General features: G+C 42.8%; 1 protein-coding gene across 1 annotated transcript in view; it reads right to left on the bottom strand.

Moving 5' to 3' along the window:
- USH2A (usherin) overlaps positions 1-21,559 on the bottom strand; it is a 784,926-nt gene that overhangs the window by 500,007 nt on the left and 263,360 nt on the right. The window contains exons 26-29 of the mRNA XM_053283338.1: positions 20,497-20,770; positions 11,213-11,416; positions 11,019-11,099; positions 8,334-8,519 (exon numbers count right to left, since the gene is read on the bottom strand). Of these exons, the coding sequence (XP_053139313.1) occupies positions 8,334-8,519; positions 11,019-11,099; positions 11,213-11,416; positions 20,497-20,770 (745 nt within the window). The remainder of the gene's footprint in view (positions 1-8,333; positions 8,520-11,018; positions 11,100-11,212; positions 11,417-20,496; positions 20,771-21,559) is intronic.

Raw genomic sequence — 21,559 nt, 5'->3', positions numbered from 1 at the left:
AAGGTGTTCAACAAAAAGACACATTGTCCAGATGTACATGGAACAACAAATAGTGAATTATCTAAACCAGGGATTCTCAAACTTGGGTCCTCAGGTGTTATTGGACTTCAGCTCCCATAATCCCCAGCCTCAGTGGCCTTTGGTTGGGGATTATGGGAGTTGAAGTCCAATAACACCTGAGGACCCAAGTTTGAGAATCACTGATCTAAACAATGAGCTGTGGTAGGAAACCTCACCCTGTTGCACAAGGCCCATTCCAACATGGAACAAAAGATTTCAAAGGCCGCACATGAGACAAAAGAACCCATAGACAAGGCTCAATCCATGTAGTACAGGCCCTGAAATGAGGAGCCTAACAGCTCAAAACTGGCAAGAGGCAAAATTCAGACTCGATGCCACAGTTTGCTAAAAGCGCCCCCATTCCACAGCTGCACACAATGCACATAGCCTCATCAAATGACATATACTGAACTGAACAAAGTTCAGTTGGAATACCGTCATTAGCTGAAGGGTGACCACCAGGGAGCAAGGCAGATCCCTACACAATGGTAAGCCCAAGCACTGGAGACCCAGGCAGAGGGACGAAAAGGTCCAACATGTAAAAAGCGGGGTGGGGTGGGCAAGTGAAGCCTCTTAAAACCCCACCACTGTCACTCAAAAAGTGGGGTGGCTTAATAAGGATGGATAACACCCACTGGGCACCAAACAAACCCCACAAGAGCAAAAGAAAAAAACCACCACTCTCCCTGGCAAAAGTACAAGGGAAGGGAGGGAGATAGGCCAGGCCCAAATACGCCATGCTGGAGACCCAAGTGCGCGGGAATGGCCCTCACAGACCCCAGCATGGGAATGCGGAGTGGGCCCACCCCAACACCCCCAGGCTGCCTAGGCTGGTTACTGCTTGATCACCTCTTGGCAAAAACGTGCCCACAACAGTGCCAGAAGCCCCCAATTGAGGAAAGGAGGAGAAGGGCTGATACAGGCCCCAATCGAGAATGTGGGGAGCGGGCAAATCACGAGGCCACTAGGCTCGAAATCCCATCACCATTTCACTGCTGCAAGGACAGCTGCTGCCGCTGCCAGAAAAAACCTGGGCAAGTCCATGGAGAAGCAACGCGAGGGAGTTGCTCTCTCATCAATTCTCTGCCAAGGACTGACAGAGCTGGAGAATGGCTGCACAAACTCTACCCCCACCAGCCAATGGCTGCCTCCACTGTGCCTCGTGCCTCATTCAGAGGGAAAGAGTTCACTCCACAGATGAGCAGGGGAGGTGTGGCCAAATACCCTAAATGTTTCAGCAGTTACTAATCAAAAGGCTGAGATGTAAATAGGTTTGAGATGTTTTGGTTAATATTGATGTCATCTCCCACATTACGCAATATTTATGGCACTTACCGCATTTCAACCACAAAAGAATTCTCAAAGACTGTATCAATTTGTGTTTCTCAAACAGAGCAGCTATTTTATCCATGAGAAATTAAACCTGTTTTGAAGCTGAGAGAAGTTACAAAAGCAGTTTACAATATGGCATGGCTGGGGGATGTCTACTGTTTTGTTTTGTTTTAAACTTGGATGGCCCATGTGTAGAAGATTTTGTTTTAATTTCATCAACCTCTGTTTCTGGTTCCTTAAAGAATGACTGATAGCTTTTAAATCAAGAACAGAACTGATGACAAAGATTGAGCAATATATAGCAAATGTGCTGTTTGTTCAGGATTATCTTGTGGCTATCGATAAGAAGAACTGTCATTCCCCAAATATTTGTGCAGACAAAATCTGTTCATGTGAATTTAAGCAAACAGCAACTAAGTAGGTATAAGCATGTGGCTGAACCGAAAAGTCCTTGAAATACATCTGCTTGACCACAATAATCTTGAAGCAGCTAGAACCATCTTGCTGACTTCTGCATTGCCTAAATTTTAAATCAGTAAGATATTTTATTGGTAACGCTGATGCAGTTGTCATATTTGCTGTACATTGCTCATTAGCAAAAAAAAAAAAAAAAGACTTATTGTAAGTTATACATGCTTTCTCACAGGTATACATCCTGCCTTATACACTGCAAGAGAAATATTTACCTTCTCAATGACATATGCTCATCAATCAACACTGCTCAACCAATTTGCACCAGCAAAGTTTCATTCAAAAGCCTTTGCTGTAAAATGCATATGTTTTGCTGTTTGATATGCAAAGATGCCCTTTGCCTTCTGGAGTCAAAAGCTTTGCTATTACCCAAAGCAGCCAGCTCTATGAACCATGACATTCCTAGATAAACTGAATCAATGACCCAACAGAAAATGAACACAGGAACACATGAAGATGCCTTATCATGATGCCAGTCAGACCTCTGGTTTATCCAATTCAGTACTGTCTATACCGACTGCCATGGTGGCCCAGAGAAGGTGGTGGTGTAGTGCACATAGGGTGCCAACCACCCCCAAACCCATCACTGAATCCACTCTCATTTGCTACCAGAGAATCTACTCTCAGAACACCTCAGAAACAACAAAACCCAGTGCCCCATGGGCTTGTGGGTGGTTGGCACCCTACATACAGTACACCACCACTTGCTCTGGGTCACATTGGTGCCCCACAAGTGTAGTTATGGGGCTGCTGAAATCCCCATTATTTCCTATGAGGAAAAGCTTAAAGACGTGCAAACTTCAGAAATTCTTTAAAAATCACCCCTTTCACCAATGTATTTGAAATCTGGATGGTAGCAGGCACCCATTGGGGCACCAGCACCTCACCCACTCTTCTGCCCCTGCAACCTATTTTCTGCCCTGAATCTGTCCCAAAGATTTGCCATCCCCATTATTCCCTATGGGGAAAGCTTAAATCTGCATAAACTTCAAAAATCATTTAAAAATCACCCCTTTGCCCAATTCCTTTGAAATCTGGGTGGTAGCTTCCTTGCCATTGGGCACTAACACCCACCACAACCCACTCTGGGCCACCCTGGTCCCCCACGTGGAGTTATAAGGCTGCTGAAATCCCCATTATTCCCTATGGGAAAAAGCTTAAAGACGTGGTAGCTTCCACTCATTTGGCGCTACCTCCGTTTCAACTCGAAATGAAACATTTCAACTCGAAATGGGCCGTTAAATAAAAGGCCTGTTTCGAACTCGGAACAAAAAAATCCCAGTTTCAATTTGAAACGTTTTGATGTTTCAAGCATCATTTTGGGGGCCTGTTTCCCCCCTTGATGATTGGTTTTCTGGCAATGGCTTGCAACTCTATGGGACTTTTGGGAAAGGTTAACAATTTGTTTAAAACTGCCTGCTTGCCCATTACTTTTGTAGATTGGGTGGTAAGTAGTGGTCCTCGTGCCCTACCACCCAACCCACTTTGGTGTCCCTAGGAGCTACCCATGGCAAACAATGGGGTGTTTTGAGTTTTCCCACTGTTCTTTATGGCCAAAACACTCCAAACATTTCTAGTTTTGTTTCATATTGACCGCTGTTTTGATGAAACATTTTGGCAGTCTGCATTATAAACTTGAAACAAAATGCAAAAGCCATTTCATGCACATCCCTATAAATAAATCATTAAAATAAAATTAAAACCAGTTTAAAATCATTTCAGTACTCACTAAAGGCCAGGTGAAAATGATATGTTTTTAGGGCTCTTTTAAAGGCTGCTAAAACTCTTAAGCCTCTAATACTGATAGGGAGGGCATTCCAGAGCCCAGCAGCAGCTACAGAGAATGCCCAATCCCAAGTCACCACCAGGTGAGCTGGTGGCAGCTGGAGAGAGGCCAAAGTGCAATGGAGATCATACTGAAGAAGGCACTCTCCCAGGTAACCTGGTCCTAAGCCATTTAGGGTTTTAAAGGTAATTACCAGCATTTTGTATTTTGCCCAGAAACATATTGGCAGCCAGTGCAGCTGTTTTAAAACAGGCATAATATGATCTTTCCAAGAAACCGCAGAGACCAATCTGGCTGCTGCATTTTGAACTAACTGAAGTTTCCATACAAAGGTAGCTCCACGTACAGCGCAGTGCAGTAGTCAAGCCAAGAATTTTCCAGTGAGTGCACCACAGTTTTGAGATCATTATCGTAAAGGAATGGATGCAGCTGTCGTAACAACCGAAGCTGACAGAAAGCACTCCTGGCATTAGCCTCCACCTGAGACACCAGGGTGAGGCACTCCAGAAGCACTCCCAAACTACATACCTGTTCCTTTAGTGGGAGTGCAACCCCATCCAGAACAGAAGGTTCTATCACATCCCTCGAATAATGAAACCTCAACATTAGTAACTCCATCTTGTTTGGATTCAGCTTCAATTTATTATCCTTCATCCATCCCATTACTGCTTCCAGGCAGGCATTCAGGGGAACTATGCCATTTCCTGATTATGATGTCATGGAGAAATAGATTTGGGTGTCATCAACATATTGATAACACTCTGCTCCAAATCTTCTGATGATCTCACCCAACGGTTTCATGTGAGCTCTGAGGGACACTATACAATAGCTTTCATTTCACAGAGCAACTGTCCCCAAGTGACACCATCTTAAATCTGCCTGAGAGAGATAAGAATGGAACCACTGCAAAGCAGTTCCCCTTATTCCCAAATCCTTCAGATGATTCATAAGGATACCATGGTCAATGGTATCAAAAGCTCTAGAGAGTTCAAAAGAACAAGCAGCATCACACTCCCTCTGATGGATGATCTATATCCTTGGTATAGATAATCCATCAGGCAGAAAAAGGCTGTCTCAACCCCATAGCCTGCTCTAAAGCCAGTGTGAAATGGGTCTAGATAATCAGTATCCTCCAAAACTACCTGGAGTTGATCAGCCACCACCTTCTCAATCACTTTGCACAACCAAGGGAGGAAGCCTATAATTATCCATCACTGAGGGCTCTAGGGCAGGCTTCTTAAGTAAAGATCTCACAATTTCCTCCTTCAAACATGAAGGCATGCTGCCTTCCACCAGTTAGGAGGCATTTATGATGTCAGCTAGGCCACCTCTAACAGCCCCTTCTAGATAATATAAGCCGCATTGGGCGTGTATCCAAAGGACAGGTGGTAGAAGCTTGTCCACATCCTCCAAGAAGCTTGTCCACATCCTCAGGAGTCACAAATTGACATGGATCCATTCTAAGCTAAGAGGAGTGACTGGACACCAACCCCTACCATTGACTCTGCAGTAACAAAAGAGTCCATGTTGGCCCGAATCCAAGAGATTTTATCCACAAAAATGTTATTAAAGGCATCACAATGGGATGATGAAGACTCCAAATTCAAGTTCAGAGAGTCAATCCCTTCACAATTCTGAACAACTCTGCTGGATGTGAACTTGTAGATGCAATACATGCAGAATATAATTGCTTCTTTGCTGTATGTATTGCATAGTATAAGCCTTTAAATGGGCTTTGTGTCATATCTTGTCAGATTCAAGCGCAGTTCTCCTCCACTTGTGCTCCAGTCTTCTCCCTTGCCACTTCAGCTCCTGTAACTGTTCTGTATACAATGGGCTGATTTCAATGTGGGAACTTAGGGGCAATTGTGTCTAGTAAGTTAGAGTAAGTTCTAGTAAGTTCCCTATTCCAGGTCTCCACCAGGTCATCAACAGAATCATCAGTATAACCAACTCTAAAACCTTCCAAGGCCTTTTGGAATCCTATGGATAACAGATATCTGTTAGTGGCGGGACCATGAGCAGGGCCTGAGATGATGAGTGGAGGGTCTTGGCAGGTTTGTATGGGAAAATGCAGTCCGGCAGGTACCCCAGCCCCAACCTGTGTAGAGCTTTAAAGCTCAAGACCAGCACCTTGAATCTAGCCTGGAAGGGGGCTGGTAACCAATGAAGCTGCCACAGAATGGGTGTAACACTCATGAAATGACTTGCGCCCACGAGCATCCTTGAAGCAGCATTCTGGATCAGCTGAAGCTTCCAAACTGTCTTCAAGGGCAGCCCCACGTAGAGAGCATTGCAGTAGTTCAATCTGGATGCTACCAAAGCATGAGTGACTGAGGTCAGGTCCAACTTCTCTAAGTAGGGTTGCAGCCGGTGTACCAGCTGTAGCTAGTAAAAGGCACTTCTGCACACCACTGCCACCGGCACCTCCAAGGGCAGCGTCGGGTCCAGAAGCACCCCCAAGCTGTGGACGTTGTCTTTCAGAGAGAGTGTGAACCCATCCAAGATCAGATTTACTTCATTACTCGGATGATTATTTCAACCAACCCAGAGCACTTCTGTCTTATCTGGATTAAATTTCAGCTTGTTTACCCCCATCCAGTTCAGAAGAGATAGGTAGAGCTGGATGTCATCAGCATATTGATGGAAGCACAGCCCACACCCACAGCCCACACCCACAGAGGACCTCTCCCAGAGGTTTCATGTAGATGTTAAAAAGCATGGGGTACAGAACAGATCCCTGTGGTACACCATAGGCCAATGGCCAAGGGGTGGAGTAGGCAACCCTGAGCACAGCCTTCTGAGTACAACCCTCCAGGTAGGAGCAGAGCCACTGTATAACCGTGCGCCCAAGTCCCAACCCAGAGAGATTTCCCAGAAGCATACCATGGTCAATGGGATCAAAAGCCATGGTTGTATGTGTTGACCCTCCAACCAGTTGGGATATTTATTTATTTATTTATTTATTTGATTTATATGCCACCCTTTCAAAATGGCTCAGGGCAGTCTACAACAGGATAAAAACAATTAAAACCAGTTAACAATTAAAATCAAAACTATAAAAACAGAATAAGACCAATTTAAACATTCAAACAGCTAAAAACCCTGGAAAAGCAGGGCAACCATTTAAAACCATTTAAAACATTGACAACTATTGGGATAGGCCAATAGTTGTCACAGCCACTATGAACTCCTGAGCTGCACCAAACAAACTAGTCCCAAAGTGAACATTTGGGAGTCCCCCAACACCAAAAGCCTGGACCACTACAACATCAACTCTTCAATCAGTTCTGTCAGCTCAGGGACTCCGTTGGGCAGCAGGATGCTTGATACACCAACAGAATCCCCAATCTATCCCTGGTACCAGGTCAAGGTATCAGAGGTGCACCTAGGTAATTTTTGGAGCCTGGACCTAAAGGCCTCCGTAGCCCACCCCCACCCCCGTTGCAAGTTAAACATCATCCCCCTACACACACACACACACACACACACACACACACACACACACACACACACACCATGACGCATGCAGTATTTTTAACACATGGGTTCCGGAGGGCACAAACAGCAACTGAACTCATAAGCATGTAAGAATATAAAACAGCTATATTTATGCAAATATGCATTAGCAGAAACATTTCAATATGCAACTTAACATATTCCCATCCCACATTTCTTTCCCCACCCCACCCCTCTGTCTCTAAAACAGAGATCACGCTCGCCACCCGGGGCAGTGTGGGCCAGTGGCGCAGCAATCCGGGACAGACTAAAGAGGATTTGGTGGGGACCACAGGCCCTGGACTTTGGCCCGGAAGTCCAGGGGTAAGAACACCTCTGCAAGGTATACACACTCAATATAGGCCAGTTCTTTCACAGGGATTCTGGTAAGGGATATGTTATTCCTATGGATCACAGTCATTCCACCCCACCACCCACTTCCCCTAAACGGCTCCACATGCCTGGGAAAACTTGGAAATGCAGGGCTGTAAAGTTGTGTGGAGATAATTTTTGTGTAGTGTTACCAGTGCACACCAACTAAACCACACAAAAAGAATCTTGATACAATCCTACATATAATGACATCGAGATTCCACTTCTTGCTGCATTCTTAAATGTGCATGTGCTGATTGGTAACGTGGAAAAGAATAATGATACAAATGAACTGAAGGAATAGAAAGCTGTGGCAAACTGTGCATATCAAGAATATCATTCAAGAATGACTTTTAGAAATTATCCTTGCTGAACTGGAATTCAGGAGGAGGAGAACAGGCAGAGTAAACCCACAGAACAATAAAGAAATGTAACAAGTGGAAATTTGTGGGTTTTATTCCCATTTAGCTCTGGATAAAGAGTTGCCTGCAGAGCAACTAGTCACACCAGCTAAAGAAGCCTCTCATCAATAGTCTAGAACAGGTCAGCTGATATTCCCAGACCCATTTCAGGGCTTCCAGGTCAGGTTTTATCAACAAACAACAGAAAGAAAGTTGTCCGCTCTTTGCAGATTGGCTTGCATTTTGCTCCCCCACCCCCCGACAGGAACTGGCTATCTCTTTGTCTTGCACACACACACACACACACACACACACACACACACACACACACACACAGTGTCTGAGTACAATTGTTCAGCCTGCCAACAATAGATATATAAATATTGCTTTAAAGAATATTTATTGGCATGTACCTCTGAGTGCACTAGTATTAGAAATCTCTGCACTGACAGTAGATATGCTGGGACCATCTTCACTGGACGCTTTCAGAATATACTTCTCAATTACACCTATGACCCCAGCTGGTTCGTCCCAGGTAACCTCAACGTTGTAACCATTTATGCTGTGAACTCTTGAGGGCGTTGGCACATTTTGTGGGACTGTGAAAGGATAAAAGAGAAATAGAGAAAATAGCAGTTCTAAGAAGACTATTGCCCCATTCTTCACTTTTAATAGTTGCAGTAAATCAGATTCACCATTAGCATAAATACAATTTATTAGAGTTGTAACTTTCCAGCATTGATTTAATATGACTGCACATCTTGAGCCATTCAGTTTTAGCTATATTTCAAAACCATCAGAACTCCATCTACATAACATTCTTCTTCGTCTAGTTCAGGTTTTTGAAAAACATTTAATGTATCATACGTGTTGAAACATCACTCACAAAGGATTGAGGTGGACTGCAGAAGTTCAAACAATATAATTATGTCCCTGAGTAAGGACAGATAATTAGATTGTGATTATACACAGGCATATGACTCTTCATTGCCAAGGTGCTTCAAACCATTGCTAAAATGCAACCGAATTCTAAAGATGAAATTCCAGTTTCATCTTTTGAAATCTATATATATATATATATATATCAAATGGAAGATTTAAAAAAATCAAATTGTGAAACCTAGAACTATTAAGTGTAATCCAGTCCCATTATTATCAATGGCAATTTTTCCATGAATGCCAACAGAAGATGGACTGCACTGAATGAGATGACCATTACAAAGGACAGCTTGACACTCTGCAAGCTTTTATTCCCAAAACTTTTGCTTTGTGCCAGTTTAAACAGCAAACTGAAGATAATCTAAAACGAAGATGTAAAAACTGAAGATGATTAAAAGAACTTTCAGAGACGACCTCATGTAAGCATAGCAACCCTAGTAAAAAAAACATCATCTCATTTCCAATAACCTTTAACTGTATATTGGATATAAGTAAAGATCTGGCCAAAAACAACTTCATCACAGATGACTGCACAAAGGATGCTGAGGAAAAGGCCCAAGGAACTGTGTGGCAGAATGATGGATGATGGTTTTGCTATAAATGCATGCATACTCTAGAGTCCTGGCGATTAGGACTGCTGTAGCCTCTCCGCACCAAGTATCCCTCTTTTTATGCCCTTATTGCTTAAACTCATTAAACAAACTCATCCTCTGGGGGTAAGAAAGGGATGCTCGTCTAATAGACATGAGTGTGCTACATTTCAGAGTGACTGAATGTCTATGGTTCCTTCAGAAAGCAACAACGACCCACTTGCGAAGCTTCAGGTTGCTGACAATACTACATTAATATATTGATTTTATTAGTTCTGAAATATATCATAGGGCAAGGTAAGTTACTGTATAGCAGATGGTCTTCTCATAGGGGACACAACAAAACTGACTCAAAAATAATTAAATAGTGCAATTATTCTCCAGCCCTTGGGAGCATGTAGCTGCTCAGTGCTGTGGTCAGATTGTAAATATAAAATTATGGTCTAACTAACTCTGGTCAGACAATTAGGATAAAAATATGGCTGTATTTGCTCGCTTTGGGATGGTAGACCAAATGGTGGCATTAAGCTGCATAAGCAGCACATTTGCAAGTCAAAACTCTGCTTTGGTAAAAAGTATTGAAAGCAGCTTCTGTGACGCAAACACATTACAGGACCAGTTTGCAAAGAAACTGAGATAATTGGGAAAGTTATATACTAGAATTATTTTGGAATTTTATATCAGCAATTGGGAGAATTCTATTCGTGCAATACAGACAGCAGGAGATCAGTTGTTAATGGTAAAAGAAATCAGAAGGTTGAGGGTGAAATTCATTCTAGGATGTCAGATTTGAACAAGGCTCATTTACAGTGTTACAGCTCACATAAAGTCTTGCACCTACAGAACTGGGTTACACCACTAAAACTAGAGTACATCAATATGGCTTGATCTCTTAACTTTGTATGTTTCTTTCTCCCATACTTGTAAAGCATATGCACAGAAGATCTGTGTCAACATATATTGCCAAAAATACCTACTTGTATATTACAGAAAGAAATGTGACTTGCCAGCATGGTATAGTGGCTAGAGTGCTGGACTAGGACCAGGGAGTCCCAAGTTCAAATCCCCATTCAGCCATGAAACTAGCTGGGTGACTCTGGGCCAGTCACTTCTCTCTCAGTCTAACCTACTTCACTGGGTTGTTGTGAAGAGAAACCTAAGTTTGTAGCACAACGCTCTGGGCTCCTTGGAGGAAGAGCAGATATAAAATGTAATAATAATAATAATAATAATAATAATAAAAGAAAATCAATACATATTTTTGTTTAAGATTGTTAAAGAATATATGAGAATGAGATTATTTAGATATGGGCCAAGTAAGTAGTATGTGTCCTGAAGCTCACTAAAATCAATGTACACCAGTGCAGTTAAAATTCTGTGTCAATCTGTGGCCATGGTTTCATGGTTACAAATAAATATTGTTAGGATTAGACTATAAATCCCCTTTATTTCAATGTGATTTATTTTCAAGTGTGCTTAGGAGTACAGTCTGGTCTGTTTTCTCCTTTTTTATATATACTGACAACCTGAAACTTTGATATGGAAACAAAACATAAGAACATCAGTTACCCGATTCTCTTGTGCGGCCACGGCTCCAGGCACTAGACACAGATCCTCCTTTGTTAGAAGCAATTACTCGGTACAGATATTCTTAAAGACGAGAGAGAAGGAAAGAGAAAGAGAGAGACTCTAAATGTGAGAATACATTATTGCAAGGTGAACCAAAACCACACAGCTATTCATATAAGAGGCCAATGTGGTACCTGTAAATGGCTGTAGACCACTCTCATAAACACTCCTCTCTTTTCCTCTGTACACTAGGATGGAGTCATTTCCCCTGCAGTTAAGAGCACTGTCAGTTGATAGACATCCGTCCAGATTGACTCTGACAGCACTGCTGGACACAGATGCCAAGTTAACGACAGCACCTCGTGTAAATTTAACATCCTTCATGCAGCCACCAAAACCTAGCAAATAGTAAGGGATTAGTATCACATAAAGGGCTTCAGTTGTTAATTAAGAATCATGTTTTGCTTCTTACAGTGCTACATTTCAGTGATATGGAGAGCTAGATGTAAATATTAAACTTCAAATTATGTTTGAGAAATGATTTTTTTTTAAAAAAATCATATTATATGGAGCAAACATTGTTTGATTTTAGTATCATACTGAATTGTACACTGACATTTCAACCTATAAGGGAAACCTTAATTTTGCTTCATACTCCCATATGTTTCAACACATCAGCATGAAACAGGTGCAAAATATTGATCTGGAGAAATCAGCCTTTTACAGTTCATTGTTATTTCATTGATTCATATCATATATTTGACCAAGGAAAGCAATATAGGAGAAACCCCTTCTCAGAATATAACTAGAATATAACTTTATGTTGTTAGTAGCTACATGCCTCCATTCTAATAACAGGGAAAGTGTTGAATGTGTATTATCACAAATGGAATATGAATTCTAAAAATGGCAACCATGATATAAGCATCAGGAAAGCAGCATTAATTTAGCACTTTGCTTTCAGTGACTGAGTGTGTCAGGGCAGAGCCGTATGTCCTCACTCCATCTTGAAACTGCACATCACTAAACACAAACAAATGTAATAAAACTCTGGTGGCTGCTTTTGTTACTGAAAAACTGCTTTAGGAGGGGAAACTTTTAATGAAGAAATGATAGGGAGGTGCATAATCCTTTCTTGGAATGTTTGTTTATTTATTATTATTTATTTAATACATTTCTATACCGCCCAAAATGCAAGTTTTCTGGGTGGTTTACAAAACAATAAAAACAGCCAATAAAAGATTACAATATTTCAATTTCAATTCAATTCAATTCAATATTTCAATTTCAACAATTACAACCATTGCTTTTCCATTGCTACTCCTCCAGCAACCACCCCACCCATGCTGCACCAGCTTCTTTTATTCCTGTGAAATTCCTGATGTGTGTTTGTCAGGATAAACATGAGACACAGAGAACTGCAGTAGAAAAGCGGTGAGCAAAGAGTTAAGCCCTAATGCCACTTTTCTATTAAAAAAATAATCTCTCCTATAACAATGTTTATACAAAAAAGCAGTCAAAATTCTGTAACACATATTGTTACAGAACAATATGTTGCATGTTGTTCAGTTAGGTCCTCAGGGAAGCAAGGAATAGGCAACTGCAAATCTGAGATGCAGTCATTCCTAAATCACATGCCCACTCCAACATTCAGAATGGCTGAATGCAGCATAGATGTATTCGCCAATATACTTATGAATGGCATAAGTTACTATCTCTCTCCCTAACATGGCAGCATGGGTCAAAGTCACGCTTTTTGGACTCTGCAAAAAAAATTTCTTCCAAACTCCTGATGGTTTGGTGTGGTGATTTGGTGGGGACTTCTCTCTCACTATTCTCTTCTATGAACTGCAGCAGTCAAAAGCAAGGTCAAAGCTGGAGGTATAATGTGTTAATTATCATATAGGATACTGGTCTAGGTAAGTTTTTACTTACAGTGTAGGGTTGGGATTGCCAATAATGAAAAATAAAGCAAAATAAAGAGGAAAGAACCCACCCGTGACTAAGACGGAGATATATAAAAGTCATATATTGCAAAAGACAATTAGAAATATGTACTGATAATCAATAGAGAAATAGTAAGATAATTTCTTATTTCTTACAGTTGTAAGAAAATTAATAATTGAACCAAATATGACAATTCAAATTGAAACATAAATAATAGAATATATAATAATGATGATGATGGTCAAGACATCTGGAGGAGATATTTCTGAAACAAGGCAAAAGGGGCTTGCTCAAGACCTAAATGAAGTAGGTAGGACTCTCAGCCGGCACAGGAAGATGATATCTGAAACATGGCTGCCCAAAGAAATCGTGGATGATGTGGTCTCAATACAGTCCATGCCGGACAATACTGAGAGGTTCTATCCAGCCTGAGGAGTGGGGTACTGGTATTATTGTTGGTAGAGGAGGCTGATGAAGCTATCTCCGCGAAACGGCTTATATCCGGAAGAGCCGTATGACGTATGAAGTTTTGATATATGAACTTTGCATTCATCTATTATGGCATGTGGGGGCGTAGCCTGTGACTGATTATACCTACATTCCACTGTGTCTACACTGAGGCTACACTCAGCTGGACTTATTTTTGGAATCTGAAATCTTTCAACTTCTGCACGGACTGTATTGAGACTACATCATCCACAATTTCTTTTGGCAGCCGTGTTTCAGACATCATCACCCTGTGCCAGCTGAGAGTCCTACCTACTTCATTTAGGTCTTGAGCAAACCCCCCTTTTGCCTTGTTTCATAAATTATATATGTTACTATTTATGTTTCAATTTGAATTGTCATGTTTGGTTCAATTATTAATTTTCTTACAACTGTAAGAAATAAGAAATTATCTGACTATTTCTCAATTGATTATCAATATATACTTCTAATTGTCTTTTGCAATATATGACTTTTATATATCTTCATCTTAGTCACGGGTGGGTTCTTTCCTCTTTATTTTGCCTGGTTGTATTCCTATGATTGCCCTTGCTTTTGTTTTGGTTTCAATAATGAAAAATATGCAAACTCTTGCATACCCAAAGAAACCTGAAGGTAGCCTGGATAACCCCCAAATCTTCAGAGACTCTGGACATAAAAGTCTTTTGTACCCTCACTAGGGATCTGACTTCAATGAACCGAGAATGCTGCTGAAGTCCTAGCTCTGAGTTTGGCTGGAGCTGCCTACTGATTGAAATGAAAGAAATAGCACATCTCTCCTTAGCAAAAAGCAGCAAGATCTGCACATGGGTTAATGTTAGGTTAATTTCAAATACACAACCACAAATCTCTGATAACACGGTATGTAGCCTTGTTAACTCCAATTATTGTTTCCTGTCTTAGGAACAAGGGGGAAGTTTTTAAAAATTGAATTCTGTGTGTAAGTCATATTGAATTTTGAAGCAAGGCACTTAAAAAGTTATTATGTAGAACATTTGTGGACCTGTCAGGGAATATCCATATAGGTTTTATTTATTTATTATATTTGTAAACCACCCCAAACTTCCATCTCTAAGCAGTTTACCACATAAAATAAACTAAAATAGGAATTAAAACCTTAAAACATTTTAAAACCACAAGTCTAGTTAAAAAGCTTAGGTGAATAAATGTGTCTTTAGAGACTTTTTAAAAGTTGTCATAGATGGGGAGGCTCTTATTTCAGCAGGGAGCTCATTCCAGATTCTCGGGGTGGCAACAGAGAAGGCCCATCCCTATGCAGCCACCAGACGAACTGGTGGCAACTGCAGACGGACCTCTCCAGATGATTTCAATGGGCGATGGGACTCATTGTGAAGAAGACCTTCTCTTAAATACCCTGGCTACCTAAGCTACGTGGATGGTGAGCGTGGTTTTAAAGTGGGAGGAAGGAACATCAGTAACCTGCCACCACTCTGATAGCTGAGAATGCAGATGATCTGCAAACTCTAGTAATGAAAGTCAAGGAGCAAAGTGAAAAAATGGGACTACCACTAAATGAAAAGAAGACTAAATGACAACAATGACAACTTTAATGACAACAAGTATAGCAACCAGCCTCAGAATTTATAATGAAGACACTGGAGTGGTGGATAGCTTCTGCCTTTTAGGATCAACCATCAACAGTAAAGGATCCTGCAGTCAAGAAATACACAGCAGACTAGCACTTGGTAGGGTTGCAATGAAGGCCTTGGAAAAGATATTTAGATGCTGTGACATGTCTATACCTACAAAGATTAGTGTCCGTGTTTAGGAGGAGAAATTCTCCAATTAAACTTCCCACTCTTTCACACAGAATTACAGGCACGGGCATTGCCTCAGAGTTGGAGAGGAGGGAAGTATATTCACTCCACTCCTTCGCCTATCAGCAGGAGCAAAGGCCCATGCTCCTCTCCAGGAGTCCACCAGATCAACAAACCCCATCCCTGCTGATCGTCTCATCTTTGGCAGCCCCTGCCTTAAACAAAGCCCTACATTTAGGACACTCCTCCCCGCTTCCAACTTCCTCCTTCTCCCCTGGCCAGGCAAGTGGATTGGCCACCCAATCCCTGGCCTCCCAAGGGGCCTTTTTCTGAAACTCCAACCCCTTCACTAGCATTTCCACACAGGGCTGCAGCTGTGGAGCAGACATCATCATTATTCCATCTCCACCACTCTGCTGTCTCTCGGACTGCACCTGCCCATCCCCCAGCAGCTGTTGCCCACCTCTCCGAGCCCTTCCTGGCTTCTGAAAGGGAATTGCTGGAGTTGTCCCAGCAACTGGAGCCCTCTGCTCCTCTCGACACCCCACCCCCATTTAGCCGGGTAAACAACCATGTCTCACAGAGGAGGGTAGGGAAACCCGACAATTAGAATCTTTCAGACAATGGTTTTTCCCGAGAGACTCTATGGATGTGAAAGCTGGATTCTGAAGAAGCAAGATAGAAAAAGTACTGATGCTTTTGAACTTTGGTGCTGGAGAAGACTTTTGAGACTACCATGGAAAGCTAGGAAAACAAACAAATTGATCATGTTATAAGCCACCCAGAGACTAAGTTTTGGGTGGTATAAAAATATGTTAAATGAATAAATAAAAATAAATCATAGCACAAATCAATCCAGAATTTTCACTTGAGGCACAAATGATCAGGCTCAGACTATCATACTTGGGACACATTATGTGAAGACCCAGCTCCATTGAAAAGTCCATAATGCTGGGAAAAGTGGAAGGAAAGAGAGGAAGAGGATGACCAGCAACAAGGTGGATGGACTCAATTATGACAGTAATGAATGCACCACTGAGAGACCTTAAAGGCCAAGTTGAAGACAGATCATCCTGGAAAGAATCTATCTATGTGATCACTAAGAGTCGACACCAACTTGACAGCACTTAATCAATCAATCAAGCTGCGTAGGGCTTTATAGGTTATAACCAACACCTTGTATTTTTCCCAGAAATTTATTGGTAGCCAGTTTAGTTCTTTTAATGTAGGAGTAATACGGTCTCTTCAAGATGACCCAGAGAGCAACCTGGCTACTGCATTCTATACCAACTGCAGTTACCGGTTTACGTACAAAGGCAACCCCACATTATGGGAGGAGAGCTGCTCTTGTGGCAGCATGCATGAATTGGCCCCTTTGCTAAACAGGATCCACCCTGATTTTCATTTTAATGGGAAACTACATGTGAATGCTGTAAGATATTCCCCTTAGGAGATGGGGCCACTTTGCGAAGAGCATCTGCATGCTTGCATGCAGAAGGTTCAAAGCTCCCTCCCTGGCATCTCCAATATAGGGCTAGTTCCTGTAACCTTGGAGAAGCCACTGCCAGTCTGTGTAGACAATATTGAGCTAGATGGACCAATGATCTGACTCAGTATATGGCAGCATCCTGTTTTTCCTATGTTCCTAAAGTGCATTGCAGAAGTCAAGTCCGCAGGTTACCAGCATATGTACTTCTGTTCTGAGGTTGTTTAGCTCAAGAAACAGACAAAGCTGGTGTATCAATCAAAGCTGATAGAAAGCATATCTGGCCACTGCTTCAACCTGAGACAAAAAGGGAGAGGTTTGGATCCAGAAAACCAGAAACAGCAGATCACAATTGTTTCTTGAGTTCCGACCCTGCACCTCTGTCTTATTTGGATTCAGTCTTAGTTTGTTATCCCTCATTCAGCCCATCACTTCCTCCAGGCAGGCATTTAGGGAGGTTGTGCCTTCTCCCAATGATATTGACATGGAGAAATAGATTTGGGTGTCATCAGCATATTGATAACATCCTCTCCCAAATCTCCTGATGATCTCTCCCAGAGGTTTCATGTAGATGTTAAAGAGCATTGGAGACAGTATGGAGCCCTGAAGGACACCATATAAATGTTCAAGAGCAACAGTCTCCAAGTGACACCATCTGGAATCTAACTAAGAGGTAGGTGCTGAACCACTGCAAAGCAGTACTTCCCACTCCCAACCTTCTCAGACCAGAAGGATACTATGGTTGATAGTATCCAAAGCTGCCGAGAGATTCAAAAAGACCAACAGAGTCACACTCCCTTTGTCAGTTCCCAATTGGAGATCATCCATCAGGCTGACCAAGGTAGTCTCCACCTCACAGCCTGCTTGAAAAGCAGTTTGAATTGGGTCTAGATAATCAGTTCCCTCCAACACTGCCTGGAACTGAGAGGCCACCACCCTCTCAATTACCTTGCCTAATCATGGACGGTAAAGGCACTCTAACCCCCAGACCTTGGGGACCCAACCTGTGGCCTCCAAGGTCTGGGGGGGCTTCCAATGGAGCAGGGGAGTCTCTGGGGGGCCTCCTGCAACCACCCAGCACTCGCCCCGCCAAACCGCGAAACGTTACCTTACTTTAGCCACCAATGTATGCAGTTGGGGGTGAGCCAAGCATGCCTCCCCCTGCCCCGTGGCAGTGGTGGTAAGTGGAGCGGCCGCTGGGCCTGCCTGTCTGGCCCAGCAGTCCTTGCAAACTGTGAGGTGCCTGCACAGAAAGGAGCACATCGTAGTTTGCAAGGACTGCTGGGCCAGACAGGCAGGCCCAGTGGCCGCTTGACCCACCGCCATGGGAAGTGGGGAGGCCTGCTCGGCTAACCTCCTTCCCTCGGCCGCGCACATTGGTGGCTAAAGTAAGGTAAATTTTGGAGGTTCGTGGTGGGGCAGGGAAGGGTGTGGAGAGGTGGCCGGAGGCCTCACAAATATGCAGGGGGTCCTCGCAGCAAGACTGATTTATTCTGGACCGACCTACCATGACAAAGAAGCAAGATAAGGCTCTGTGGGTAGTTGCCACCGTTGCATAAGGCCAAAGAAATGGCATGACAGAAGGAAGGGGAAACGGTTATTAGATTTCTGATTTCCCTTCCCCTGTAATGGTGGCTTGCTGCTACTTCTTCTATTCCTGAACACCACTGGAATAGCTGCCCAGTCAGGTACTGACCGGGGCGGTGGGGGGGAGTCGGGACCTGAGAGATGGTTTAGATCTGCCAGTTCTGGATCGGATTACACTACCCCAAAGGATCATGTTTATAGCTTCAGAGTGATCCTGGACCCCAAACTCTCTCTGATTTCTCAGATTGAGGCAGTGGCCATGAGCACTTTTTATCAGCTTTGGCTGATATGTCAGCTACACCAGTTTCTGGAGATAAATAACTTTAAAACAGTGGTGCATATGCTGGTAACCTCCAGGCTCGACTACTATAATGCACTCTACATAGTATGTAGTATGTATGTAGTCTGGAAACTATAATTGGTTCACAATGCAGAATACAATACAAACGTTTGTATGTAGTCTGGAAACTACAATTGGTTCACAATGCAGCAGCCAGAATGATCTCTGGGACAGCTTCAAGGAACCATATAACACCAGTTATAAGGGAACTGCCGATATGTTTCTGAGTACAAAGTTCTGTTTACTACTTATAAAGCCCTCAACCGTTTGGGACCAGGGTATTTAAAAGAGGTGTTTAAGGGTATTTAAGAGAGTGACTTCTCTGTCACGAACCCTGTTGCCTATTAAGATCATCTGGAGAGGTCCAGTTACAGTTTCCACCAGCTCGTTTGGTGGTGACATGAGACACAGCCTTCTCTGTGGCTGCCCCAAGGCTTTTGAATATGTTCCCTGTCATCTCCTCTGTTTGCTTTTAGGAAGACCATCAAGAAGACACAGCTGTTTTCTCAGGCTTTTAACAGAAATTAATTTAAAACTATTTAATTGTTTTTTTCCTATGAGATTGTTTTAACTTTTTATTCCATTAAATTGTTTTTATTGTTTTTATTCTGTTTTATATTTGTTGTGTTTTAAATTGTGTACACTACTTAGAGATGCTTATACAGGGGGAAAAGAAGAAGGAAAGATTGTGCTGTTGAGTCGGTGTCGACTCCTGGTGACCACTGAGCCATATGGTTTTCTTGGTAGAATACAGGGGTTCACAATTGTCTCCTCCTGCGCAGTATGAGATGATGACTTTTCAGTACCTTCCTACATCACTGCCACCCACAGTCTGGGAAACATACAAGTGGGAATTCAAACCAACAGTCTCCTGCTCTCTAGGCAGGTTGATTCCCCGCTGCGCCATCAGGTGGCTTGCTTGCACATATCAGGCAATATATAAATATGATAAATGAATAATAAATAAAAATAAACAATGGGTATACACCCTGTCTCCCCATCTCTAGACAAACCTAGACACATTGTAGACTAATCTCACCCAAGACTAAGACAACAGAAGCTATCTATAGCTTCAAAAACAGGCATCACAATATACTCTGCCAAAACCCTCAGTCCCACACTGAAGGCCTGGCACCAAAGGCAAGCCCCCTTTGGTAGCTGGCTTCAGTGGCCACTGGCCACCTACCGCTGGCCACGCCTCCTTACTTATACTGTAAGCCCCATAAACCCAGAGCTTTTGCTTTCACGGGAGACTCCAAAACTTGGCTAATGTAATGCCTGCTAATCAGGCAAGCAGGAAAGGAAAGCCACATCTCCAATGAAGGCAGCCGAGCTGTTTTATCGTATTATTTCACCATATTAATGATAATTATTAAATTTTTATATGACCATCATGGGACTCAAAGTTCCCCATCATGGAACTGAAAAGCAGAATACATACAGTAGTATATCGGTACCCAGGTTCAAATCCCTAGCTGGCCACGATGCCACTGGGGAACACTACTTCTCAGTCTTGCCAAACCCACAGGGTTGTTGTGAGGATAAAAGTAGGGAAGAGAGTTATGTGGCACAGAGTTCCATGGAGGAAGGGAATGATAAAAATGCAAAAAATATAGTATTCCTAGGGGTGTCTTCCATTAATCAAATACATATACATTCGATACATAAACATTTCCTGTCAGTATATATGCAGCATTGTATTGGTTCTTACGTTGAAATATTGTTATAAGTGTGAGCTGTCTTGAGAATATTTACAGTGAAGGGCAGGATAGAAATTGAATAAACAAGGAAACAGACAATATGCACTATACAAACGCAATCCTAGGCTTTTGTTTTTTCCTTGAGGTAACGCACCTTGCTCTAATCCCAGCTCTTGAAAGGCATTCTGAACTTCCTCTGGGATTCCTCCAATGTAGACTGGAGAGTTTACAGTCAGCTGCTCTAAACCAGGTTGCACCACATGCTCTGTCCAATCATTCACACTTGCTGAAACTACCGATCCTTCTTTTTTCAGAATAACTTTATTCCATTTTCCATCACAATATGAGAATCCTAACCAGAGGTTCACATGTGTGGAAACAATGCCAGTTTTTAGCAGAAAGGTCAGGATTCCACTTTTCAGTTCTGCCTGTAATTTAAAATTAAAGTAGAAAAGAAATTATTGACGGCAAAAAAGAAGACATGGTAGATAGGGGAGGTGCACGTGTGCGCGTGCGCAGTGGTGCACCTAGGTATTTTGGGTCCCCAGACCAACCCTGCCATCAGGCCCCCCTGTTGCTGGGAGCCCCCTCTGCTACTGCCGCCGCAAGGCCAAACTACTGATCTTTGCAAGTATTCTAGCCACCATGTGTGCAGCCAGAGGGTGGGGGTAAGCCTGAGCAGGCCTCCCCCTGTAGCGGCAGGCAGAGGCAGGACCATCTGCCTCAGCAACCCTTGAGTGGACTCTCAGCCCAGTGGCCACTCCTGCTGCACCCACCACCATGCGGGGAGTCCTGCTCAGGCTCACCCCCCACCCCACTCCGGCCACGCACATGGCAGCTAGAATACATGCAAAGATTGGTGGTTCAGCCTCGCGGCAGTGGAGAAATTCACAGAGGTGGCAGGGGGCTTGCAGAGGTGGGAAGCCCCTGCCCCTGGACCTTGGAGGCCATGGGCCGGGGCCCCATGGTTCAGAGGTAAGAGCGCCTCTGTATGTGTCTGTGTGTGTGTCTTTTCTCATCAAAGTATTGATCCCACAAAACAAAACAAAACAAAACAAAACAAAACCACAAGGTAGGTGAGGTTATATTTTTAAATCATTAGTGTTTAAAAACCAAATTGCAAGCCTTTGAGTCACACAGGATTCTTTCTAGGCCATGGGCATCCATAAATGTGTACTCTCTTTCATTTTCAAAATGGATTAAGGAAATTGCAGCAA

The sequence above is a fragment of the Hemicordylus capensis genome, chromosome 1 (assembly GCF_027244095.1).
Source record: "Hemicordylus capensis ecotype Gifberg chromosome 1, rHemCap1.1.pri, whole genome shotgun sequence".
NCBI lineage: Eukaryota > Metazoa > Chordata > Lepidosauria > Squamata > Cordylidae > Hemicordylus > Hemicordylus capensis.
The sequence above is the reverse complement of the archived record's forward strand: the minus strand, read 5'-3'. Positions and strand labels throughout refer to the sequence as shown.